The following is a 27,252-nucleotide window of genomic DNA, read 5'->3' as shown; positions in this document are numbered from 1 at the left end:
GATGATAGGGTAATAATCTACTATTTGGATAGTTAAAGGTTTTTAGTTGGTCCCACTACATGTTTCACTCGGTGGTTTCTTTGAGACAGTTATTACGGTCAACCTAGCAATTCTCAAAATAAATAAAAAAACATCAAAAAATATTGTCACTATATATATCCAACAAAAAATTACAACGATTAAAACTGACATATTCTTCTTTTACTTATTATGAAGACCGTGCCGTTACGGCACTGGTGAAGTTCTAGTATTTTCTATACAATACCTTATATTCTTTAAAATGAGCTAAAAACCGCTCATTTTCATTGTTTAACGAATCTTACACAAATTTTTGAACACATGCTATCCAAACTGAAGTTTCTGAAAATTGTGTTCCTATTTAACATTATGTTTCCCTTGTTTTTTGAGTTATTGAATTCCTTATTTTTCTCTAATGATTTTTGTATAAAAGTAGGCATCTTCTAGTTTCTTAATTGGATAGTTTGTTGAGTTTTGATTTGAAACGAAGCTCATGGTAGATTTTGAATACTAGTGGTTTAAAATAAATTTTTCATGCAAAATCTTTGATTTGGATGCACTTAATAGTTATGAATTTATGTTCAATTTTATGATTTGATACTTTTTTGTATTTATGATCTTGTTTGCAAACTATTTATCAATTGCGTTGAGCATCCTCTTGGTTACGAACCCTATTGATGAGTTTGTCGGTCCCAGGAGGGGAAATTCTTATTAATGGAGACATGCGAAAGATCATCCGGGACGATAGGGTATTTTTTCTGATAAACCTCAACAGGTAGTTATTTGGACCCTCTCAGTAGATTATTGCGAACTCACTTGTTTAAGATGATTTCGATTGTATATTGGATTTGTAAGGCCTTTGATACTTTGATATGGATGTATCAACAACTTAACGCATTATTTATGCTTTATCCGATTTGATATCTTATCGTTATTTTTATTTGGGCATTATTTGTACTCGTGTTATCGTATCGTTATTTCTCTACTGGGTTGTGTCTCAACCTTTTTTTTCCACAGAGTTTGAAAGTGGATTGAAGCAGTAAGCAAGCTAAGCTTGGTGCGTCGAGATTTGGGGGTCAAAGTGAGTACATCACTTTGTGTCATGTATATTCATGTATATCTCGATTGGGTTATGAAAAACGATTCTATATTTTCTTACTGTTGTAGTTTCCTAGTGTTTTAGTTTGTAAAAAGTGTTACCTTCCTTTCTTGATATTGTTGTTTGTAAAAAGAGTATTATAACTAATAAGTGTCAGTCATATTTAAATGGTTTCATGTCAGATATCTTGTATTCCACACTTTTCGGTTAACTATTTTGATAATATGAACACAATTTTTGTGTAACGTTTAATAACTCATAACCTAACTCTTGTTTACAATATGGTTTCAACCCATGCATCCCAAATGACGGCTCAACAAATTTTAAAAATCACAATTAAGAAAAATGACAACACATCCCATCGCAAATTTCAAAAGATAATGTAACGAAGTCATCTGATCGCACCTTGTTGTCACTTATCAGGATGACATATAAAATTAATAACACCAACTCTTACAGGCTTCAACAAAAGACTTCATACCACGTGCAACAAACAACCTTATAGATTAAGCATCTTTATCAAGGCTTTCACTGGCAAACCCCTGAAAGTAAATTTAGAGTTTTGACAATGTTGATATGCGTACATATTAATTTCACTTTGAATCAACCATTCCTGCTAATCAACATCAAAGAATGGGATGAATTTATTTTCTTGAATGACATTAGAAATTTTCTTCCACTGTTCGGAAGTTGGGTCAATGCCAGTTGGGTTTATGAGCACAACCATGAAGCAACACAAATGTGCCCTTGGGTGGACCCTGGAGATGATAATAAAGTGTAATTACATAAGAAGACCATTTTTTACATCTATTCATGATGAGTTCTAAAATTGTACAGTAATATTAACTAAAGCCAATGGAGTTTTCTTTTGTTTTCCATCAAATTTATTTCTCATAATATTTAGTTCTTTTCTTCGAATGAAAATCATCACTCCCGAATTCTTCACGTGCTTACTGATGAAAATATGGTGTGTTATTTAATATCCAGGTATAATATTGATTCTTGTACTCCACAAATGTAAATGTGAAGTTTACAAAGAATAATCGATTTTCAGAATGCACGCTGATGTCGCTAAAGTGATGAGATCACACATACCAGCTGCACTATGTACTCACTTAGAAAGATGGAGAGACCACCAGGTTCAATCAATATTCACCTAGAAAGGAAGTACATGAGTAAGGAACAACCTAATTTGTATCATTAATGAAATCATCTCATTTGATTGTCTCTGACTATGTACATGAATCAATACTGGACGACGCTCCGAAGTTTAATGATTCCAAAGAACAATGAAATCCTAAAGGATTATGAGAACACACACGAGTCAATGGAAAGATCGTGTGAGCATATTAATGATTATTTTTATATATAGTTGCTCAAGGAAATAGATCACGATGAGATCGAACCATGCTTCTTATTGTTAATGTCAACAAAGAGCATATATGGCCTACACAATCCAGGTAGACCTTGGTTCTTTGAGAAATATACATGTATTTAGTGTGGTAGTGCTAACCAACCAAGTGTAAAGCCTATGGGACATACATGATTATTTATCATAAAACACAGTGGTAAGAATGAAGTTTCAAAGTATCAAGACTCGCCTCGTGGCACGAGGTTTCTCACAAAGCCCTGGAATTGTCCTATTGTAATGAACGTTATAGAGTTCCGCTACTTGGTTAGCTTGGTAATTTCAAAAGGACTTGAAATGCAGCATATGTATGTGGTTGTTGCGTATCTCTGAAAGAATCAAGAGATATAAGATATTTACAAAAGGGTTTGATAGCGGTTTTTTACCCAAATCAAGTGAATTTAGACCACAAAGTGCGTTTACAATTGGACTGGACGTTCACTTACGGATTGAAACAATCATGTGAATGTGGTATAACCGTCTAAGTGGCTATTTGATTTGGAGGGGATAGACATGTAAGGTATTTTTCCTTGCGTACTCACAAGCAAGTTCCTGATTTGGAATTGTAGCTACCTATGTCGATTATACATACACGAAGGGTGTTCTTAATGAATTAAGAGATCCTACAAGCTACTCTAAATCCAAATTTGAGATGAGAAATATGGGGAAAGCTCAATAGAAAATTGAGCTTGTGGTATATTATCCCACCAGTTTGCATAGGTCTAAAGTTGTCAGGAAATTTAACAAGGACATGCATCCTGCTAGCGCTCCCATGGTTAGTCGAGGTTCAAATGTAAGTAAATGACCAATTCGTCTAAGGGAAGATGACGAAGATGTGTCGGGAGATGAATTTCTCTTATCTAAGTACAATAGACGCATTACTGTACTTAGCGTAATATATTCGACCAAATGTTACATCCTCAGTGAACTTGTCAGCTAGATATAGCTCAGCGCCAATGCAACGACATTGCAATGGTATAATGAACTTAAAAGTAACTACTGACATGAGTTTGTTTTATCCCTGCAAAGACATAAAAAAGGAATGCTAAAGGAACTGCAATCCAAAGGTTGTTGATTATGAAGGAACAATAATATCTTCTCCAACGAAAGTAATCATGGGGAGATATGGTAGACTATTTTCTAAGTTATTACCGATATTCAGTTTCGAAAAGTACACGACTAAAGGAACTGTCTGGAACAACTCTGAAAGTAATCAGGGGGAGATGCCGACATCAGGGGGAGGATCCAAGGATATGATGTCGACATACTTTACTTCGAAATTGAAGTTGTGTCATACTCTTTTTCCCTTCGATCGAGAATAATTTTTCCCACAAGGTTTTGTTACTCGGCAAGGTTTTTAATGAGACAATAACAAACACCGTAAGTAATTTCCTAGCTAAGGCTTCCCACGAGCATTTTATACCTTAGGAGTTGTGAAGAAACTAGTCAACTTCAACGGAGCAAAGTGATCATATGGAACGGATCATCTTTACTTGCATCTGTCACGTTGTACTCTTTTCCCTTCGTCAAGGCTTTGTCCCACTGGGTTTTCCTTGTCAAGGTTTTAATGAGTCAACATATTCGAGTTGCTTAATATTGTACTCTTTTTCTTTATTTCGGGTTTTGTCCCTTTGGGTTTTGCTGACGAAGTTTTAACGAGGCAATTAACTTAGACTCGTCGATCTTTGAAGATCGTATTGCATGTGATGAACTACATGTAAAGTACGAGACAACATGTGAAGAGTTGTACCAAGGTTTTGTCCCACTAGGTTTTTCCTTGTCAAAGTTTTAATGAGGCAATGAACTTCGGCACAAGTCATCAAGGAGAACGACATTTAAAGAACTATATGTGAAACACTATGTATGAAGTTTTGTTATTGAACCGCACAAGAGGGGGTGTTACAGGACCTACGGCCCATGAATGTGCGGTCCAACTAGATTCCTAGGGTTGTATATAAAGGAGACTATGTAATGTTGCTACCCTAATCTCATAATAAGATTATTCTTCTCCTTCCTCTTATCTTTGCTTGTTTCATCTGTAATTCTCCTTAAGCATTTAATTTATTTTTCTAGATGAACATTTAAAATGCACTATGAGACGACAATAAAGAAAAGATTCTTAAAGCATCTCCAATGATGTTTGAGAATGTATCTTAATTGGAGATAATTTTTTAACAAATTTTATTAATATGGCCCACTTAAACACCTCTGATGGGGTTTGAATATGTATATCAGGTGGAAATAGAATAAGTCAAAATTAGTGTGACCCTCAAATAACATTTTCACAAAATTTTTAAAAAAGTTTACAAAAATTTAAAATCAATAAAGTTGGGTTTAAAATAGATATTCTCATCCATATTTCCATTTCTAACTATCATAATTTTTCTTTCTCCAATCGCAATTGGAGAAATTTTGATTTGTTAGATTATATAAAATCGTCTGTGGCAGCAAATTTTTAGAAACCAATGGTACTTTTTTTTCTTCGATAGCAGAGAACAGTGTTCCATAAAACTACTTCTTAAAACCATCATTTAAGAATTTATTTGACAATTTTTTGATAGCAAAGACGTTGGTCCGTAGACTGTTTCCTAAATCCTTTTTTTAGATATTTTTGGCAATTACAGTGTTCGAACCCCAACCTTCCCAACTGGTTCTGACAGATACTCCATTGAAGTTGCTCTTATATAGCTCCATGTATCATTTTTGGTCTTGGACGTACGGAGGAAGTTCCACTAGATCCGTGTGTTATAGCTTGTTATCCCTTTACATTTACTCTAAGCAAAGAGAAGAGTCTTAAATTGGTATTGGTCTTGTCTGTTTGCAATGAGATTTTTTTTTCGTGCTACAAACCAACAACAAAGTCAATTTCTTTCATTAACGCATAGAAACTTCCTCAAAATGCATTTGATTTAATCTGTCGAGTAACCTGATGTTCATGTTCTCGATGATTCTAGGAGTCGTAGTGAGCTTAACTACAAAATGAAAAAGAACCTTTGAATGCAACTTGAACTCTTAATGTCTAGGCTAATTAATTAATCTTTAATTTTATTTGTCAAGGTTTTAACATTTGTTAACTAATTCTTCAAAGTCATTGTCTGGCATTACATTTTTCTAGTAGTGTCATACTGCTACAAGCTAGCCCCTTCGACCACTCGGTCAGTCTGTGGTGGTTCTTGCTTCTCCAGACACTTAAATACAGTAGACCTGTGTATACCGAATAGAGAGAGCGAGAGAGAGATGTCAATTAGTAATATTCCGTGTCTCTTGTTTCTTCTTCTTCTTGTGTCGTTTATCGAACAATTAGCAACACTTGGGTTTTGTCAAGAAATTAATGAACTTAGAAGAGATGATTTCCCGTCTGACTTTGTTTTTGGTGCTGGAACTTCAGCTTATCAGGTTCTCTCACTGTCTTTATCTCTACTTCTCTAGAGCTCCGGAGATATTATTCATATCGATGCTATAATGATGTCATATTATTATGGATAGGTTGAAGGAGCCGTGGCAAAAGACGGAAGGAAACCCTCTGTATGGGATATCTTCACTCATGAAGGTCTCATTTATATTACAGCTCTATCTACTTTGTTCAAATTTTCCCGACTGGCTCGAGATTTTTTTTTTTGCTCGATAGAGAACATTTGTATATCTCACTATACAAATAACAATGGCCCCATTGTTAGTGGCCATAACAAAACAATTTAGCTGTGAGGTTATATATTCAAACGATTCCATTCAGTTTCGGTCCAACCGTTTTATAGTACAGATTCTTGTTTCGATTTGAATAACTCTCTCTCTCTCTTATGAGGACTGAAAGTTTACCGCATGATGCAAGCAGATCCTTATAGTTACACTCTACTCTACCTGGAGTTGGATAGGCCATCATTGAGTTAATATTTGTTTTGAACCAGGTAATGTCATTGACAAAAGCACAAGGGATATAGCAGCAGATGGATATCACAAATATAAGGTGAATTGTTCTCATCATCATACACTATTCCAACTGGTTGGAATTTTTAGTTTTTATAATGTTCAGATCTTTTGTTAATGCGTCTCCAGTAGACTGTTAAACTCAAGTGTTCAAGTTTCAACTGCAGGAAGATGTGAAACTAATGAGTGATTTAGGACTTGAAGCTTATAGATTTTCCATATCTTGGTCAAGGGTCCTTCCAGGTACTTCATTTTCATACTAAAATAAACCTCCAAAGAATAAGGAAGAATTTTATTTTGGGGTCCCATAAAAGCGACAGTCTTCGCGTCAAGACAATTGGCTGACTAGTGTGCACCAACAGACCTTCAACCGTGTTTGATAGCTATGTTTGGTCATAACCAAATTTATGTGAAATTGTATAAACTGTTGCCTGTGTTGTTGCATGTATGTAGATGGCAGGGGAGCTATGAATCCAAAAGGCATCGAGTATTACAATAATCGCATCAATGAATTAATCAGTCACGGTACAAATATTGCATCGGTGAATATACCACACGTATAACAAATTAACAGCATCCTATTTTATTGTGTTGATTCAAATATTTCTTGGGCAAATTAATAAAGTGTCCTGCTTCAAACCATATAATTAATAAACCGGCCAAGCTTTTAAATTCTTTTAGAAACTGGCCTTTCTGTTAGAGTTGACACCCGGGCCCACCAGATCGGTCAGCTGCGTTGAATAAGTCAAACTCGGTAGGAGAATTTACGACTGTGCCCTTGCCCATTTAAAGACGCGTGTGGTGTAATCTCGCACCACACTTTCTCTTTCCCCCTCGTTCTCTTCCTCCCTCGTTCTCTTCTCCTAGGGTTAGGTATTGAAGCTGTTTGAAAAGAAAAAGAGTCCTGATGTTATTGAAGTTGTTTTTGCTGAAGACATAGATGTTAGTGAAAGACCAGAGTGTATTTGGAAGAAAAGTTCTACATATTTAGGGATTCAAAGATAGTGGTGATACAGTGAAGATGAGGTACAAACCGGGATTGAAACAGTCTGAATCAAGGTAAGATTAACGAAACCCGTGACTTAATATATGATGAAAATCATTGTATTCATAGTTAATTGATTTAATTGATCGATTGATTTTTAGGGTTTCTGTTTTTTTTCCTTTGTAATTAGGGTTTATTTGAAACCAAATTTTTATTGTTTAATTGGGGTTTAATTTTCGTGATTGGGTGTAATATTGCTTAATTAGGTTTTCATTTGGTTTTCATAGGTTTATATCTGATTTTGTTTCATTTGTGTTGCAGTCAGTTCAAATTTAGGAATATCAGTGTATATGCGGAGCCAAAGAATGAGACTTTGGTATTTCCTGATTGCCATAGAGATGAAACAGAGTTGATGACACTTAAGTATATGGTGTATAAGGGTTTGTCTATGGATGTTAAAGAGAAGTTTAATTTATATATGGTGAAAGACATGCTTACATGGATGACTTTGATGATGATTTTGGTCAGTACATGAAGGGTGAGCATGATGTAGATCTTTTCCCTGAAGAAGAAGTTTTTACTCCAGTAGATCCTAGCAAAATGGAGGTAAAAACTAGATTTGCAAATAAGGAAGCATTTAAGAAACATCTCAGGGGTTATTGTGTTCTTAATAAGTGTCAATATATTTTGGATAGAAGTGCTCCCTCTAGAATTAAGGCTGAGTGTAGGTTTAAAACAGAACATGATTGTCCTTGGTTTGTGTATGCTAGCAAGAAAGAGGGTGAGAAGACTTTTGTTCTTAGGAAAGTGAATTTGGAACATAAGTGTGAAGGGGATCCCCAAAATAGGAATAGATCTGCTGATCCTCATTTTGTAAAGGATTTTGTTCTTGATCAGATGAAGAATAAGCCTAAAAAAGTTGTTCCAGACCCTTATAAAATCAAGGAAGACTTCTTAGCTGAAAAGAGAGTAAATATACCATATCAGTGTGCATGGAAGGCTAGGAATCTAGTTTTAGAGTCATTATATGGGAACTATAAAGAAAGTTACAATGAAGTACCAGCATTCTGCAAGATGTTTACAAAATGCAATGATGGGTCTGTTGCTAAGTTCACTTTTGACACAGTGAATAACACCTTTGAAAGCATGACACTCTCATTTGAACCTGCAATGAGGGGTTGGCGAAAAGCATGCAGGGGAGTTATAGGGCTTGATGCCTGCCATCTAACAGGGGAATATGGGGGAGTATTGATGGCTGCAACTGCACTTGATGGACAACAAAAGAACATGTGCTGGTGGTGAAGTGGGATCTAATCCAACTGCAAAGAGGCAAAGGACTGAATGTGATGCACAAAGCTTCACCTTCAGCAACATAGAGCCAAGTCAGACCACCGGAGTTAGGGGTGCAGCTAAGTCAAACAAGAAGAAGAGAACGGCATCATTTGTTGGTGAATGTTTTACAGGGCCTGGCAGTCAGCCTTTGGCAACACCATCTTCTACTCCAGCTTCCACAACACCTATGAGTCTGCCATCTATAGCACCATCTTCTACTCCACCCTCTACAATAAATAACCTTTATCAGAACTTCTTTGGCATTGGATCTGTATCTCAGAATATAAAACAAGGAAAGGGAAGGGGAAATGGAAATGCTAAGAAGAAATGATTTGAGATCCGTTTTCTGATTTTTTGTGTTTAAGAAGACAATATTTTTTTCTTTTTTAGACTTGAATTAATGCTGAATCAAAAGTGGATGGTTGTTTATTAGTACATTTGCAGGTTACATTTTCAGATTGTTAAGTTCCTTACATATATCATTAAGTTGTAAACTTGAATGCATAATTCTGTTTTTTGCAGCAATGAAGACTTCATCTGAGACCCATTTAAAACCGTCACAATCTGTACAAGTGAGGTATGCTATGTTCTTGTTGTGTTCATTCTTGCAAAATTTCATCTCCATTTTTGATTTGCAGTGATCTTTGTTGCAGGTTTGATTTTGCAGTGGGCAGTTTTTGAAGCAATGACCAGATTCTCCGCAAGCGTAACAACCATTCTCTACTGGTAATTTCACCATCTTGCATTTGACAGGATCGATGGCATCGTCAAACCATTCAAAGTACTGACAGGTTGGAATTGAACACTTCAAAAACATTTTTTCGTTTGTTTCTTTTGCTTTTGAACACAATAGTTGCCTTATACCATTACATGGTATATATTTGCACCTGGAATAAATCCAAGGACATACCTTTGGATCATGAATTCCCTGTGCACAGATAGAACATGAAATTAGGGGTTGTTTTAATCTTAATCTTACCTTGCTGCTGCTACTGCTGCCTGGAGAGTTTACTTCATTTTGGCTCATGTCTTATTTATTTTTATTTTTTTGATCTGTTGAGTATGACAAATACTATGGTTCTTCTCTGCAGGGCCTAATTTATATGAATGAAGCTGAATCTGACCGTTACAAATCCAACCGTTACAAATCCGACCGTTGCAATGAGTCACTGAGTTGACTCGATACTGGTTTGGTTACGAACTCAGACGAGGGTTAAGTCGTCTTTTACCTAGCAGGTTAACTGCCACGTAGCCAGTTAACTACCTAAATCCGTTTTTTGAAAAAAACGGGATGGAAAATGTCAATATCGGCCAGTTTATATAAAGAATCAAAAAAACGGCCAGTTTCTTAAATATGGTTCAAAAAGGTGGTTACTTTATTAAAAATTTTGATTTGTTAGACTATATAAAATCGTCTGTGGCAGCAAATTTTTAGAAACCAATGGTACTTTTTTTTCTTCGATAGCAGAGAACAGTGTTCCATAAAACTACTTCTTAAAACCATCATTTAAGAATTTATTTGACAATTTTTTGATAGCAAAGACGTTGGTCCGTAGACTGTTTCCTAAATCCTTTTTTTAGATATTTTTGGCAATTACAGTGTTCGAACCCCAACCTTCCCAACTGGTTCTGACAGATACTCCATTGAAGTTGCTCTTATATAGCTCCATGTATCATTTTTGGTCTTGGACGTACGGAGGAAGTTCCACTAGATCCGTGTGTTATAGCTTGTTATCCCTTTACATTTACTCTAAGCAAAGAGAAGAGTCTTAAATTGGTATTGGTCTTGTCTGTTTGCAATGAGATTTTTTTTTCGTGCTACAAACCAACAACAAAGTCAATTTCTTTCATTAACGCATAGAAACTTCCTCAAAATGCATTTGATTTAATCTGTCGAGTAACCTGATGTTCATGTTCTCGATGATTCTAGGAGTCGTAGTGAGCTTAACTACAAAATGAAAAAGAACCTTTGAATGCAACTTGAACTCTTAATGTCTAGGCTAATTAATTAATCTTTAATTTTATTTGTCAAGGTTTTAACATTTGTTAACTAATTCTTCAAAGTCATTGTCTGGCATTACATTTTTCTAGTAGTGTCATACTGCTACAAGCTAGCCCCTTCGACCACTCGGTCAGTCTGTGGTGGTTCTTGCTTCTCCAGACACTTAAATACAGTAGACCTGTGTATACCGAATAGAGAGAGCGAGAGAGAGATGTCAATTAGTAATATTCCGTGTCTCTTGTTTCTTCTTCTTCTTGTGTCGTTTATCGAACAATTAGCAACACTTGGGTTTTGTCAAGAAATTAATGAACTTAGAAGAGATGATTTCCCGTCTGACTTTGTTTTTGGTGCTGGAACTTCAGCTTATCAGGTTCTCTCACTGTCTTTATCTCTACTTCTCTAGAGCTCCGGAGATATTATTCATATCGATGCTATAATGATGTCATATTATTATGGATAGGTTGAAGGAGCCGTGGCAAAAGACGGAAGGAAACCCTCTGTATGGGATATCTTCACTCATGAAGGTCTCATTTATATTACAGCTCTATCTACTTTGTTCAAATTTTCCCGACTGGCTCGAGATTTTTTTTTTTGCTCGATAGAGAACATTTGTATATCTCACTATACAAATAACAATGGCCCCATTGTTAGTGGCCATAACAAAACAATTTAGCTGTGAGGTTATATATTCAAACGATTCCATTCAGTTTCGGTCCAACCGTTTTATAGTACAGATTCTTGTTTCGATTTGAATAACTCTCTCTCTCTCTTATGAGGACTGAAAGTTTACCGCATGATGCAAGCAGATCCTTATAGTTACACTCTACTCTACCTGGAGTTGGATAGGCCATCATTGAGTTAATATTTGTTTTGAACCAGGTAATGTCATTGACAAAAGCACAAGGGATATAGCAGCAGATGGATATCACAAATATAAGGTGAATTGTTCTCATCATCATACACTATTCCAACTGGTTGGAATTTTTAGTTTTTATAATGTTCAGATCTTTTGTTAATGCGTCTCCAGTAGACTGTTAAACTCAAGTGTTCAAGTTTCAACTGCAGGAAGATGTGAAACTAATGAGTGATTTAGGACTTGAAGCTTATAGATTTTCCATATCTTGGTCAAGGGTCCTTCCAGGTACTTCATTTTCATACTAAAATAAACCTCCAAAGAATAAGGAAGAATTTTATTTTGGGGTCCCATAAAAGCGACAGTCTTCGCGTCAAGACAATTGGCTGACTAGTGTGCACCAACAGACCTTCAACCGTGTTTGATAGCTATGTTTGGTCATAACCAAATTTATGTGAAATTGTATAAACTGTTGCCTGTGTTGTTGCATGTATGTAGATGGCAGGGGAGCTATGAATCCAAAAGGCATCGAGTATTACAATAATCGCATCAATGAATTAATCAGTCACGGTACAAATATTGCATCGGTGAATATACCACACGTATAACAAATTAAGAGCATCCTATTTTATTGTGTTGATTCAAATATTTCTTCCCCCTTGTGAAATGTTGAATGCAGGAATTCAGCCACATATTACCCTGTACCATTTGGATCTCCCTCAAACACTTGAAGATGAATATTTCGGATGGTTAAGTCCTAAAATAATGTAATTCAATCCCTAAATACTTCCAAATAAGAAAATATCTTTTTTGATACTTTTAAATTTTTTTCATTCTGTGTGTGTATAAACAGTGAGGACTTCACAAAATATGCAGATGTCTGTTTTAAAGAATTTGGTGACAGGGTTGGTCATTGGACTACTTTGAATGAACCAAATATAATGTTTATAGCCTCATACAACTCCGGATTTTTTCCACCTCAACGATGTTCATATCCAGGGGGGTTAATCTTCAACTGTACAGTTGGAAACTCGTCTGTTGAACCTTATATCGCTATGCACCATTACTTGCTTAGTCATGCATCAGCTGCAAGACTCTATAAAGAAAAATGTCAAGTCAGTAGTTCTTCGTTGCTCAAAATTTTGATAGCATGTGTGTAGTATTAGTATATGAACATTTCAGTAGAGAGTTATATTGTGTATCTGCAGGCTAAGCACAATGGATTAGTAGGTTTGAACCTTAATTTTCTTTGGGCTCCTCCAAAAACAAACAATACTTCAGATAGGATAGCATCTAAAAGAGCTATTGACTTCTATATCGGCTGGTAAGTTATATGTACATAGACTAGCTCGGTTTAACATGCAATTCTAGTCATATTATCTGATGCAAATATATGTTCCTACACCAATGAATCAGGGCAATGGATCCACTGATACATGGTGATTATCCTGAGAGCATGAAGACAAGAGTTGGCTCAAGAATCCCATCATTCACGGAAACCGAATCTGAACTCATAAAAGGATCAGCAGACTTTATAGGAATAAACCACTACAATACAGTTTACATACAAGACAACCCAAGTAATGCAACAGACGGACATGCGGACTATTACGTTGATATGAATGTTAAAATGTCAGGTTTGGTTTCAGTTGATTTTCTTCTTCCCCTTATCTTTCCCTTTCTAATATTAAGGATTTTCAATATCTAGTATGTAAACTTTGAGTGTTGCGTGTGGTGTTGTGTTACAGTTACGAAAGACGATACACCTGGAGGTCAATTTGATCCAACTGGCTATATGCCCTCAAACCCGTCTGGCTTACATATGTTGCTTCAGTACTTAAAAGAGTATTATGGAAATCCTCCGGTTTATATCCATGAGAATGGTACATGTCCCCCCAACTATTTGTTTTTTAATGGTAGAGTGTGTAATAGAGCTTAAACGGGATCTTCCTTAAATGACATGACGCTTAAATTTGTGGTCTGTGTCAGGTTACTCGGCACCTAAGAATGAGGAACTAAACGACACTGTGAGAATTGACTACATGAATGGATTCATCGGAAGCACACTCAAGGCTATCAGGTAATTAAATCCAACTGATTAAACTTTCTCCTCGTTGTCAAAATTGTAATCGATTTTGTATTATTGTTTCAGAAATGGAACAAATACAAGAGGATGCTTTGTGTGGTCATTCGTAGACGTTTTCGAGGTGCTGTTTGGATACACCACTAGGTATGGACTTGTTCATGTTGATTTTGAAGACAAGGAGTTGAAGAGGCAACCAAAATCATCTGCTCGCTGGTACTCGAATTTCCTCAAAAACGAGAAGCACGATTTGGTTGATATGAAGATTAAGAAAGTACCCAGCCTTAGCAAAAAGTATTCCTCCCAATAGTTTCGGCCAAAACAAAAGAATAACAAAAACATAATAAGCTATAAAAAACCAACGTGATACTGTTTGAGTTACCAAAACTCTGCCCATATGTTGAGAGTTACAAGAACTCCATTTTTCCCAAAAGTGATACAAAAATCCCAGATTTTTTATAAAATTTAAATTAGATCATTCAAGTTTTCTAATAATTCCATAACAGCCCTCTCATAGCTTATTTCTTCTTATTTTCTGTCGTCCCCTCCTCTTCTTATCTCATTTCTTTTTTCCACCGCCTCCTCTTCTCCAACTACTAGCAGCACTTCCTCTTCTTCCTTCTGCACCACCACCAAATCGACGATAATATCCTGACCCTCCGTCTCCTTTTTCCCCATCACCAACAACAACACCTCCTCCTTTTACTCAACGAATATAAAATACAGATTGAGTATGTGAATTAGGGAAAAGAAGGTAAAAATTAAACTGAATCTAGAGATCTGATTTTTAATGTAAGATTAATGTAATTTTTCTTCTCAATCTATCTATTTTAGTGGTAATGGATATAGTTGTATTTTATTATTTGCTCGATTTGGCAATGTCCAGGTAGTATAAAGCTTTGCGCTTTTTATTCTAATTGATTTAAGTACAGTATAGGATGTTTGAGCGGAGAATGTGTGATATTGCTCTGATAGGAAAAAAGTTTCTCGAAATAAAGGACTAGAATGTTTTGAATGAGCACCTGAACTTTGATATTTTGTCTAGATAACGTTTGGTTCATCCCTTCTGGAGGAACTTCCTCAGAAAAATACTATTGCCATTTGATTATTATTTGGAATATGGCACTTTCTCATGTTACCATTGAATTACCGAAGGCCCTAACTGGACTCATGAAACCTTCCTAAATGTTACTTTATTTTGGGTTACCTTCAGATGCAAATGGTTAATATTAGTTCATTAGTGTCTCTGTATAACTTGATTCTTTTACCTTCTTGTGCAGGATATTGCTTCAAAAATAATGTTATTTTCACAGCAGGGCCCAAGAGCTGTCTGCATTCTCTCAGCTAACGGGGCTGTATCCACAGTGACACTTCAGCAACCTGCATCTTCTGGTGGCTCAGTCACATATGAGATTTACTTTTAACAGAACCAAAGTTTTTTTTTTGTACTCCGGATTCAATATAGGAGAAGGTTGGAATATGGATTAGCAGTATATAAGATGTCTAATTCCAAGTTGATCTGTGATATTTCTTGCAAATATTTATGGCATATTCAAGGACTGAGGGTCTGCATTTTGTGTCCGAACTTTTGTTTGTTGGTATGGTAGTCTTAAATGATTTCATGAGTGAGGGTTCCCATCCTGAATTTTGTTGCAGAATTTCCTTCTACCTATCCCAAGTGTTAAGGAAGTTGAGGAACTTTTGTTGAAATGTTTGGTTCCTACTGTACCAGGGGTTAGATTTTAACTGAAAGACGTTAATTTTTGAAATAGATGGTTCTTGTTTTTCCAAATACCTTACCACTCTCCCAGAATGTGTTTCGTCTCCCTTCACAGTTTTCAATGTTCTCCATTTTAACTAATCAGCTTTATCTTGGTGACTGAATGGTGTTACTTTAACTTGCAATGGGGCGGTTTGAGATCCTATGCTTGTCAGGAACTTACTTGCTGACAGATGGTGGTGGGTCTCATGGCTGACCTGGTTCCCTCAGTATCTCCCTTTCTAGTTCAGATGGCTGAGTGATTGGTGGCGGAGTTGAGGAAACACTCATCGCAGCAACCCCTGTCCAGGTAATCAATTTGGTCTGGGCCCTCATGCTCCCAGTTTGTCCCCTTTTCAGACGAATGTATTGCACGATTACTCTGCATTTCAAGGGAGAGATTTTACTAGATTCGCCAATTTCTATCCACTCTACACCAGAACATTATTGATAGAATAAAAGAACACCGTGTTTCGTTTTGGGTCTCTGTTATTTATAGAATTTTGGTTGAATTCTGATGAAACCAATTATGGTTTCATCTTATTTATGATGAAAGCAAAATCGGTTTCAACGTATTAATGATGAAATCAAAATCGGTTTCATCTAATTTTTGGTCGGTGGTGGTGGTGGGCGGTCGTGGTGCTGGTGGCGGTGCGGTAGGTGTTGGCGGTATCGGCGGTGGTCGGTAGTGGTGGTGCTGGCTGGGGGCGGTGGATGGCGCGCTGGCGGCGGACAATGGTGGTGGTGGCAGTGGCGGACGGTGGTGGAGGTGCAGTGGTGGTGGTGTAGTGGCGGTGGTGGTGTGGTGGCGATGGTGGCGATGGTGGTGGTGGCGCGGTGGTCGCGTTGGTGGTTGATGGAGACGGTGGTGGACGGTTGTGGTGGCGGTCGGGGAAGATGGCGCGGTGGCGATGGTGGTGGAGGTGCGGTGGTGGTGTGGTCGGAGGTGGTGGTGCAGTGACGGTGGTGGAGGTGCGGTGGTGGAGGTCGTAGGTGGTAGTGCAGTGGCGGTGGTGGAGGTGCGGTGGTGGTGGTCGGAGGTGGTGGTGCAGTGGCGGTGGTGGAGGTGGGTGGTGGAGGTCGGAGGTGGTGGAGGCGGGGTGGTGGTGCAGTGGCGGTGGTGGAGGTGCGGTGGTGGTGGTCGGAGGTGGTAATGCAGTGGAGGTAGTGGAGGTGCGGTGGTGGCGGTCAGAGGTGGTGGTGCGGTGGCGATGGTGGAGGTGCGGTGGTGGTGCGATGTCGATGGAGGTGCGGTGGTGGAGGTGCAGTGGTGGTGGTCGAAGATGGTGTTTTGCGGCCATGGTGGTCAGTAGTGTTGGCGCGGTGGTGATGGTGGTGGAGGTGCGGTGGTGGAGGTGCAGTGGTGATGGTTGGCGGCGATGGTGGTCAGTGGCGGTGGCATAATGGTGTGTTGTTGGTGGAAATTATAAAATTAAAGGTGGGGTTGATTTTTGTTTTTGTTGGGTGATTTAAACTAGAAGGGTAATATAGACAGTTTATGTTAAATGGGGTTTTTGTGAACAATTTATTTTATTGGAGTTTTTGTGCATGGATAGTGATACCTTTGGTGTTGTAACTCGCGGACTAGTCTTTCTCTATCTGGAAATAGGTCCACACAAGTCTAATGGTCGTCCCCATGAGATTCTAGGAATTACATGTTTAAGTATAGCTTGGGGATCTGTTAACCCTTTTGGGTGAATTGGTGTCTCACACGAATATTGGGTCTTTGGTGATGTTTTTATTGTCGGCCAGTTTAAAATTTTTGACTTCTCTTTCAATTGGGACACCATTTTGCTGTAATTTTCTCTTTTAGCTTTGGTTTCAATTACCTCTTGTAATTTGTCTCCTAGATGTTTCTTGTACATTCTTTTTTCTCAATAAACTTCTCTGTAATTAAAAAATAAAATAAATATAAGAGAGCTTCCAAAAAGATGGCTGTCAAAAATCAATCAAGATTTTGGCTTTTTGCCGGATGTGAAACGCCGAGAGTCAAATGTATATCCAGAAAGAGTTAAAGTAGAACCTCTATATAAGATTACTCTATATATATATATATATATATATATATATGTAGGAACAATTTCTATATACGAATAAAAAATTTAGGTCCGGACTTGATCCAAGGATATTTAAGAATAAATTTTATTTTTCGGTCCCGCTTTTAAGAACTTATTTCCGTACAAAGATATCAAGCGACTCTAATTGAGTTTTGGTACTAAAATATGACAACCAAAGTTGACATACTAACACTAGGTGGGTCCAACTAAGAAATTCTTTAACAATCTCCCCCTTTGTCAATTTTAGTGACAAAACTTTAATACATATGGAGATAACCGAATTACAAAATAACTCATTCTTCAGACGCTTGATTCCAAGTTTCAACAATACAATATCCAGCAGATATTCAAAAAATAAATGTGGCGTTGACATTTGAATAACAAAAGCTTTATTCTCCCTAAAGAAAAGTTAGGTATATATTCAATCCGGACATCTTTGTTATTCCCCTTTTGTAGTATGGAATTCTATGCTACTACATGATATGTTTCTTCCCCTTAGTCTATGCTTTATTCTTTGTTAGATATTACGTTTAAGCACATATATCCTTCTTAGTGATCGTAAATCGCTTGTTTACTCCATATATTTCTCCCCCCTTTTGTCACAAAAATGACAAAGAAACGAATATACATAAGAGAAAACCGAAAGGATCTTACAAATCCATAAGACTTGTACAACCTATAAGAGTTAAGCTCGAAGGTTTCACATACCATTTTAGATAACCAATACTAAAATCGAAACTACCTCAGTAATCTTGTTTTAGTAGGTTATCAATTAAACAATTGCCCGGAGCTATTTTCTCTTAGTCCGATTAGTCAACTAAGATATCTTATCTATAAGTTGAACAAATTATGTATGTATAATCGCTTTATTCGATAAGACTCAAAAGAGATCAGAATTAACTCAATTTCTCTTATCAGGTTAATTATTCTTAAAACAATTGTACCTTCTTTTAGACAAGCAAAAACTAAGTTAGTTAACTAGTTTTTCTTATCAAGGAATTGACTAGACTTGAATAATCGACGCCTAAATTTCGACCAGCTTGAACTAAGATCGGAATTAACTTAGTTACTCTTATCAGGAATGAAAGAGATTAATAAAAATTATCCCTTTTTCTTTATGCAAAAACAAAAATCAGACAAAGTTTTTCATAACCGGAAAAACTTGAATCATAACAATCCATACATCATAATAGAAATATAACAATTGCACCGTATTTTGTTAAGCAAGAGCTAAGAATATGCAATATCAATTTTTCTTAATAGGAAAAGGATTAACTAACATAAAAACCGTACCTTACGCTTCAACATGACAAACCAAGATAAAAATTAACTTAGTTTTCATATCAGGAAATATTATAAGCATAGTTCTTCCCTTGATTTCCACAACGACTCTCCCCACAAAGATTTATCATTAAGCACCAGTTCTATAAGAACTTTCCCCCTGTCAGTTGTTATTCCCTGCAAAACAAAAGAACAACAACAAAAAAAAACCTTTGCCAGAGAAAGGTTGAAATCGGTTTAAGCTATTACGTGCCAATAGTAAAGGCCTAAACCGAAACTCATATGTTATGCTAAATACACAACTTATGTAAACATAAATGGATAATAGCATCAATGTGACCTTCACACATGAGTTTTAATTAGTATCTCTTCATGATCCTTTGATAAACCCTACCCAAAAAGGGTAGAACTTAATCCCGCAAAATCAAAAAGTCACACAAATCATAAGAAATCACCACAATATAAGATCAAAAATTAGGGTAACTGAAATAACATCTCATAACCGAAACCAAAGCATAAAAGATATTCATTCACAACAAGCTATGCAATCGAAACTACCACAAAAAATGCTACTAAATACTCAATTAAAAACTTAATCATTCATATTATTTAAGTTTTGAATAGACTTTACACAAACAAATCAACCATTGATTAGTCTATTCTCATAATAACTGAATCTTTGAATCATATCTCTCAAATATCATTCTCAATATCCTCAAATTTTTTTGGATCCTCGTTGAAAAAGCGGGGGTCTAACAACCTGTTTTGGGGTAAAAACTAATTCTGCTGGAAATGGTAAATTTGGGTGTGCTGCCGAGAAACGAATCTAAACCCTAAACAAATGCACTGCACGGGAGTACTTTAGATTCGAGAGATCAGTCTATAAAATTCGTCTTGCTTCGGTCACAAAATGAAGGAGAAGGGTTGATCTTAGGGAGGGAAGCAAAGAAGGTGTTGGAATCAGGATGGTGTAGTTGTTTTATGACTTGTATCAGAATGTGGTTTCTGGATACTTATGTTGATAACACTTATTTTTTTGTCGAAATAGGTTGAAATCCTATTTATACACACTACACCAAATACCCGGATTCGTAACAGGAATTCGTAACGGCTTTGTGGCTGTTACAAAATTCCCGTTACAAATGGCCGTTACAAAATATTCGTAACTGGCTGAAATCGTTACCTAATTTTCAATAATTCGTAACATACGACAGCCGTTACGATTTTTTTGAAGGCGTGCGAGTCACACGCTTGGTCACAGTTGGGTCGTAACACTAAGAGTTTTTAGGTGTGCGAGTCACATGCGGCGACAGTTTATTTTCACCCCACACCAAATCACTTGGAGGATTTTTCTCCCCTTATCTAAACTAATATCTCTACCATTCATTTACTAGAAGATTCTTTGGTAGGTGAAAAATAACTTTGGTTCTGGCATCAATCTCTTCTATTAAAACAATGTCGACATGTATTTTAAAATGGGGGATATAGTCTGCCGGCATGGCTATAGTATGAATACCATGACGGTTTTGACGCTGTCGGTATTGTATTCATACTACGACCATGCCCGCAGGAAGGTTTTTCAGCTGTAAAAATGGTGAATTCGAAGAAAAAAAATTCAAATTTCAACACATTGACACCTGTACCTGAGTATTGGGAGTACTTGTATGTTGAGCTTGTTTACTTTCTTGGGTTGGTTCTTCACGAAAATCTCCGTGCTCATAATTATCAAGGTTTAAGGACGTTTGTTCCACAAAAATTTGTAATTGCGAATCATTATATTAGTCGAAGATTCAAGATAGACCCCTTGTTGTGGTTGAGCTAAAGATTCAACAACATTTCTTTTTTCAGCATCATATACCATTTTCACCCAAAACCTTTTCTCTCAAAATTTTTCCTTCCACTCTCATCTCACCCAAATCATAGTGATTTATACTAATCATTATCAAATTAATTTATTTAACTTAGCTAATTATAATGAACTACTAAATATGATTAGTGAAGAACAGATTAAGAATTAATCAAAATATATGGATAAGGGGTGACTCTAATTTACTATTTAAATCCTATTTTTATCTTATTATTATATCCTAATTATTTTCCATATCTCCAATTACGCATTCTTTTATATATAAATTTTTTGAGGGTTCAGTTTCCAATCTCCAACCACTTGATGGTTCTCATTCCAATTGTTTCTTACTCAAACGTCGTCAGACCACCAGACTTGGTTACAATTTCTGTCTAAATTATTCTCACCATACTAAATTCTTTCGTCTTACTTGTCAGTTTCTTTATGCCGTGTCTTGTTCACCTACGTTATAGGTAAGTCAACTACCTCCTACACACTATGCCGTGTTTTATCCGCCATTGCCGGCTTTCTAATAGCATATGCACAAAACAAAAAAGGAAACAAAAAAATTGTTTTTAGGAAGATCTTTCTTATTTAAAAATAAATAAATTGGATTAAATTCTTTCCCCATAAACTCACTCCTCAACTTCCTCTCTCTCCCCAGAGACAGTTATTCATGATTCAGCCCATGAATGAATGAGTGCTTTTTCATTCTTGCTTCATTCGCACCCATTAGTACCTTCCAAATCCAATGCCAAAAAAATTTAACCATAAAAGGAAGAAAAAGATTCAGTGCACATAATAATAATAACAATTGGAAAGAAAAAAACAGACCATTCTCGTCTTGTTATAATTACAATGAATCATGTCTTTCTTTAACTACACTTAATCTTTTTTTTCACTCATTCTTGTTTCCATCTCCAACTTTTCAATCTCCCCAAACCCATGCCTTAAGTTTGATACAAGTCTTTCAAACTCTAAATGACTGAAACTACTGAAGAAGACCCAACGAAACAAGAATCCCCCTTCATGGAGTTCTTGAGGAATTTCAAACGCTTGAAACCCATTGAAACGACATTGTGCGGTTCTCTTGGTTTTTACTTTCTTACAATTTTCAGTTTCTTAAGTTTCTTTTTTTACTTTGATTACAGAGTTGTTAATAACGGTGAGCAACATAGATTTCAAACAGAGAAGTTTAAGTGGTTAACTGCAGGTTCTTTTGATCATCATAATGATAAGTATGATGTAATGTTTGATAATGATAGTGGTGGTGGTGGTGATGTTGTTGAGAAGTTGAGATTTCTTGATGATGGGAAGTGTGATTTGTTTAATGGTGAATGGGTTTGGGATGACACATATCCTTTGTATCAGTCTAAAAATTGTATGTTTTTAGATGAGGGTTTTAGATGTTCTGAAAATGGTAGACCGGATAGTTTTTATACTAAATGGAGATGGCAACCTAAAGATTGCAACTTGCCCAGGTATTAAACTTGTTCTTCGAATTGTTTTCTGTTTCTTGATTCATTCATGTATTGTTCATCACTTTAATGGTATTTTTTTATTTCTTCAATTTATTTGGAAGATTTCGTGGAATTAATTGACATTCATACATTAAAACTTGAACTATTTATTTGGATTGCGACTGTTGGAAGTTGAATCGCATTTCTGGGAATGTGATTACAATACGTGTTTCGGGTATGCGAAATAGAATTATCTTAGTATCTTATGCCGAGGGAGTTGATTTTGTGATTCCAATTCCTCCACAAACCACTCTGCTGTAATCTACGTTGTTTGGGGTGAGGCGCCCTCCCTTAGAAACATAGGATGGAATGTTGTGATAGCTTGTTTAGGAATGAATTGGATGAATATGTTAGTGTCTGTGTTTCTACCATTTTGTTTTCTGGTTTCGGTATCTACCACAATGTATTGATTCTGTTCGTTTGAATCGAATTTCCAGAAATGTGATTCAATTTCTTAAAATTTGACTCACCATTTAAACATGGTGAATGAACTGGTTGATGATTTAATGTGAGATTATACCATTTTGTTAGTACTGTTGGTATCTATCACAACGTATTGAATATTTGTGAAAACTTTTGAGTTTGGTTGGAACCTTTTCAGTTGGGAAAATAACACTTTCTAACCCTTTTAACTTTTACCATTTTTATGTGAAAACTAGTATATTCTTTACCTTGTCTTGGAACTCTTCCTTTATCACTTTATTTGGAGAATAACTTCTGAAAATAGGCTTAAGCAAAGTGTGTACAAGAATCCATCTATATGCTTTCCTTTGCCAATTTTTGTTGTGTAGATTTGATGCAAAGGATATGTTGGAGAAGCTACGAAATAAGAGAATAGTTTTTGTTGGTGATTCAATTGGAAGAAACCAATGGGAATCACTTTTGTGCATGCTCTCATCAGTGGTTGTTGATAAGGATTCTATCTACGAAGTGAATGGAAGTCCCATAACAAAGCACAAAGGGTTCTTGGTGTTTAAGTTCAAGGAATACAATTGTACAGTCGAGTACTACAGAGCTCCATTTCTAGTTCTACAGAGCCGAGCACCAGCTGGATCTCCAGAACAAGTTAAGACAACCCTGAAGCTACATCAAATGGACTGGACTTCTAGACAGTGGAAAGATGCAGATGTGCTGGTCTTTAACACTGGTCACTGGTGGAACTATGAAAAGACTATAAGAGGGTAAGTTGTTCTTTACTTTTTATTTACTTTTTAACAATTCCAGTAGTCTGTATAAAAAAGACTCTGCAATTGACATAATTTCGTTCTATCATGGCCTACATTGATATATACACTTTGGTCAGAGTATGAATCAAACACATCAGTGTTATAGCGTTAATATATGAGGCGAATGTTGCTATGATATTTCGAAGCACCCAGACTGAAATTTTTAAGAACACTATGTACACTTATTGATGTTGTCTGTCTTTTCCTTTTTATCTGCATTCTACAGGGGATGTTATTTTCAAGAAGGTGATGTTGTGAAGATGGAAATGAATGTTGAAACTGCATATAGAAAGTCAATTAAAACCTTGATTAATTGGATAGAAAAAGAAGTAAATATGAGTAAGACTCGAATCTTTTTTCGCACCTATGCCCCCGTCCACTTCAGGTTCGTCCTATTCCTCGAAAACTTTTAATATTCTTGGATATCTGGTATGTCACACATCTGTTTGTATTGTAATTCCAAAACTTGTTGTAATGAACTCCACTAGTAGTAGATGAAGACATTTTCCGCAGTCCTCTTAATATCACGTTTCAGAAAGATTTATTGTATTGGATAATAATCTGGTTTCAACAGGGGCGGGGATTGGAGAACGGGAGGGAGTTGCCACATGGAGACACTACCAGAATTAGGGTCCTCATTAGCTCCACCTCGGACATGGGTTCCTCTCAATATCTTCAATGGCGTACTAGCAGAGCAATCAAACAAGTCACGTGTGCTTGGAATGGATGTACTGAACATAACTGAATTGACTTCAAGAAGGAAAGATGGGCATTTATCTTTGTTCTATCTCGGTCCTAAGGAGAGCCCTGCACCTCTTCACAGGCAGGATTGTAGTCATTGGTGCCTGCCAGGAGTACCTGATGCATGGAATGAACTACTCTATGCACTATTCATTAGACGGGAGACAAAAACTCAAGAAAAAGTTTTGCAGGCAAACATGAAAAACGCTTCTTGATTATAATACACTAACAGATGGTAGAAGGACCTGCACAAGAATGAAGCCGTGGTCTCTTAATTCCACAATTGTTAATTTCAGATGACAGTTTTTCCAAACGAAGAGAATCTAACGTGGTGTATTAAAACTCCCCAGTTTCAAGAAAAAAAAGTTCTGCGGCCAAGTTCATTTTGCCTGTTGTATAGATGGGAAAATCCCAAACTGTAATTAGAGACATTACAAAGGCATTTCAATATTATCTTTTCTTTTCATAATCTCCGAATACAAAGATTTTTCACTTGTTGATAAAATTCCTTCCGTGGTAAATGATAAACTTTTATGAAGTGGCAAACTGGATGTTGCCCTGATTCTTGCAGCATCAGATTATTTAAGATATGTTTTACTAAATTAAACAATCTTCACATTGCTGATGTTATAGAGACACTTGGGAACTACAAATATTCCCCCCTAACATTCTTGGTTTATTTACACCACCAAGCTTCTCGTTTATTCTTCTAAGACTCTAACTTCATTGGCTTTATTGTTGAGGTTCAAAACCTGCAATACCTCCAAGTTCTTCAACTTCTTTAGCCAACACTTCAATCTTATCCACCATCTCCATTAACAGAAAAACAAAGGTTGCCATTGCAAGCCCATCAGTGTTGTTCTCGGTTGTGCACAGCTTAGTTACAGACACCGAAGTGTTTAGCTTGAAGCATGTTGTCTTCAACTTGGCCACTATCAATTCTCTTGGCTGACAATTCTTCATTTGCATAATGCTGTCACCTAACTCTCTCAGTGAGCAAGCAAGTAATGACGCAACTGCTTCGCATGGTTCCTTCATAGAACACCTCAGTGTAATGGTCGATGGCTGTTAAACACAGTTAGGCTAAAATTAGAGAACAAACCTTGAATGAAACACGATGCTGTTTGAAGAAAATGAATAAACGGCAGGCCATTTACCTGTCGAGGAGAACAAATGCATTCTTTTAGTGAAAGGTTAGTCGCAGCCATCTCCCGAAGCAACTGCCCGATGTGAAGGTATTTCTCCCATGGATGATACAACCCGAATCTTCCATGCCATGGTTCCCATCTTGCAAAGTTTCCCTGGGGAAGAAAAATACAATAACATAAGCTTATCGGAAACAATTTTATACTTTTATAGGAGTATTTATTATAGAGTGAGTAACATCTTTTAGTACCAGAATCTCATCTCTGGCCTTGGAGTTTAGCACGGATAAGTAGCCATCCAAACTTCTTGTGACCTCATTGCTTTTTCGATCAATGGGCTTGAAATATTCCTCCGAACATCCTTCAATCGAACTTGCGAGACTTTCAAATTTTGTAGCAATAGAAGAGTGGAGTTCATCACTAGACCACACAGGTAAAACTAGTAAACTCGTAAACACGCATATGGCGAATCCTATAACTATTGTGGCCAAACGCTCTCGGGCTAACAACAACACCTTCTCACCCTGTAGACCAGAAACTGCAACCAGATTGAAAGTGAGTATGAAGATCATAGCCCCATAGTCATACTTTTTCTTAAAATATGGTATCAACCGAGAGTATGTTGCAGCCACACCTGAAATATTACATCAAAACACAGCTACAATGTTATTAAGAAAAATGTAAACAGCACCAATAGCAATATGCAATATATTCCCAAATGTTATTTCAAGCAATAACACTATATGTGTTACTCACCTATGACAAATATGGTTGCACCAATTACGATTGAACTACCAACCCAATTCAGTTTTTGAGCTAATATTGCTGCTAAACAACCCAAGCCACCTCCTAAAACAGTTCCCAAACCACGATTTAAACCCTTCCCAAGTGTAGCACCTGCCACAGATTATTGTATAGCAAATTGTTAATTACCATATATACCGATATACGTAGAGTGAAATAATATGCTAATATGCATATGGTTATCCAATGAAACCAAATTCTAATCCGAAAAGTTGTGTGGTAATGAACAGATACGAACCAGCAGAGTACTCGAAAAGAACAACGACTGTCATTATAGCCCACATAGCATTTTCTCCTACTTGTTCATAAAGAGGATCAATAAGATACAAAAGAGAAACCAAAACTAGAGCAACTCCAACTTTCAAACTATGAATCAGTTTCTTATGATCATATACGAGCTTTTTCTTTAAACAATGAAGAAGAGAAGAAGTACTGAAAGATGATTCTGGAATACTTCTCGTGTCCTTTTCGATATCATGAATCTCGTTCTCATTTCTTATAGAACTATTTTTCCCAACTTCATTTGGAATCGATATCACAGTTACCCCTGCCATATTTTCCCTTCTTTCTCTAAGTATCCTGTGATCAGTTTGAGTTGCAAAACTGGTCCTTGCCAAGTACATATATATAGACATTAGGTGGCTACTAGCTAGGTGATTTCTATCTATAGTACTCTAGTAAGATATCTTGCTAGAGATAGAGAGAAACAAAAAGCCTTTTGAAATCCATTAGTCTAAACTTTCTGAAAAAGGCTAAGCTATACAAACATAAACCATGCACCTGTACAACTATATATATACCTAAGTTTATAGTAAATCTAGATGGTCATCATTAATGAATTGTATAAGATATACTAACTCCTAGTGCGTGGAGAAATACCGGCCCGACATGAAAATTACGTGTGCATATAATACCCGAGGAAGATCTTTTTGGTTGATATACTGATCTCTATTTGTCCCTCAAAGCAGAACACTAACGGAATCACTAACCTTATATTCAGTATAATCAGTATAATCAAATTCAAAAGAAACTCAATCCAAATTTAGTTCCATTTTCTTCCAGTCTTAGAAAACTAAGCTCAAATATTTAGCCAAGCACATATACACCATCATATCATCTCACCTCATTATCTAGTTGTTTATCGTCTCCTATAGTGCTTGATAGTGTTA

General features: G+C 36.5%; 4 protein-coding genes across 5 annotated transcripts; 3 read left to right on the top strand and 1 right to left on the bottom strand.

The window, feature by feature from the left end:
* The first annotated feature begins 4,979 nt into the window (after nucleotides 1-4,979).
* LOC113318203 (cyanidin 3-O-glucoside 7-O-glucosyltransferase (acyl-glucose)-like) lies at nucleotides 4,980-7,898 on the top strand. 2 transcript variants are annotated; one of them, XR_003344317.1, is made up of 6 exons: nucleotides 4,980-5,921; nucleotides 6,012-6,075; nucleotides 6,431-6,489; nucleotides 6,617-6,692; nucleotides 6,903-7,508; nucleotides 7,756-7,898. XR_003344317.1 is itself a non-coding variant. In XM_026566339.1 (5 exons), the coding sequence occupies exons 1-5, from the start codon at nucleotides 5,763-5,765 to the stop codon at nucleotides 7,010-7,012; spliced, it is 468 nt and encodes a 155-aa protein (XP_026422124.1). In that variant the 5' UTR covers nucleotides 4,980-5,762; the 3' UTR covers nucleotides 7,013-7,520. The 2 variants fall into 2 exon arrangements, 1 of the variants encoding a protein (XP_026422124.1); XM_026566339.1 differs by lacking the exon at nucleotides 7,756-7,898 and having other exon boundaries at nucleotides 6,903-7,520.
* A 1,423-nt stretch (nucleotides 7,899-9,321) lies between these two features.
* LOC113318202 (cyanidin 3-O-glucoside 7-O-glucosyltransferase (acyl-glucose)-like) lies at nucleotides 9,322-15,128 on the top strand. The gene is made up of 15 exons (XM_026566338.1): nucleotides 9,322-9,343; nucleotides 9,405-9,557; nucleotides 9,858-11,138; nucleotides 11,229-11,292; nucleotides 11,648-11,706; nucleotides 11,834-11,909; nucleotides 12,120-12,191; nucleotides 12,301-12,388; nucleotides 12,475-12,736; nucleotides 12,830-12,945; nucleotides 13,038-13,258; nucleotides 13,370-13,504; nucleotides 13,611-13,701; nucleotides 13,774-13,920; nucleotides 14,985-15,128. Exons 3-15 carry the CDS (start codon nucleotides 10,980-10,982, stop codon nucleotides 15,001-15,003), a joined length of 1,509 nt encoding a protein of 502 aa, XP_026422123.1. The 5' UTR covers nucleotides 9,322-9,343; nucleotides 9,405-9,557; nucleotides 9,858-10,979; the 3' UTR covers nucleotides 15,004-15,128.
* Nucleotides 15,129-21,264: 6,136 nt separating this feature from the next.
* LOC113318888 (protein trichome birefringence-like 11) lies at nucleotides 21,265-24,603 on the top strand. The gene is made up of 4 exons (XM_026567170.1): nucleotides 21,265-22,128; nucleotides 22,959-23,348; nucleotides 23,620-23,778; nucleotides 23,968-24,603. Exons 1-4 carry the CDS (start codon nucleotides 21,629-21,631, stop codon nucleotides 24,347-24,349), a joined length of 1,431 nt encoding a protein of 476 aa, XP_026422955.1. The 5' UTR covers nucleotides 21,265-21,628; the 3' UTR covers nucleotides 24,350-24,603.
* Nucleotides 24,577-26,896, bottom strand: LOC113318889 (aluminum-activated malate transporter 8-like). Its single transcript, XM_026567171.1, has 5 exons — nucleotides 26,322-26,896; nucleotides 26,036-26,176; nucleotides 25,531-25,913; nucleotides 25,292-25,435; nucleotides 24,577-25,199 (listed from the first exon to the last, which is right to left on the bottom strand). The coding sequence occupies exons 1-5, from the start codon at nucleotides 26,716-26,718 to the stop codon at nucleotides 24,867-24,869; spliced, it is 1,398 nt and encodes a 465-aa protein (XP_026422956.1). The 5' UTR covers nucleotides 26,719-26,896; the 3' UTR covers nucleotides 24,577-24,866.
* Nucleotides 26,897-27,252: the final 356 nt, after the last annotated feature.

This window comes from Papaver somniferum, chromosome 10, assembly GCF_003573695.1.
Source record: "Papaver somniferum cultivar HN1 chromosome 10, ASM357369v1, whole genome shotgun sequence".
NCBI lineage: Eukaryota > Viridiplantae > Streptophyta > Magnoliopsida > Ranunculales > Papaveraceae > Papaver > Papaver somniferum.
Note: the sequence above shows the minus strand (reverse complement) of the source record. Positions and strands in the feature narration are given on the sequence as shown.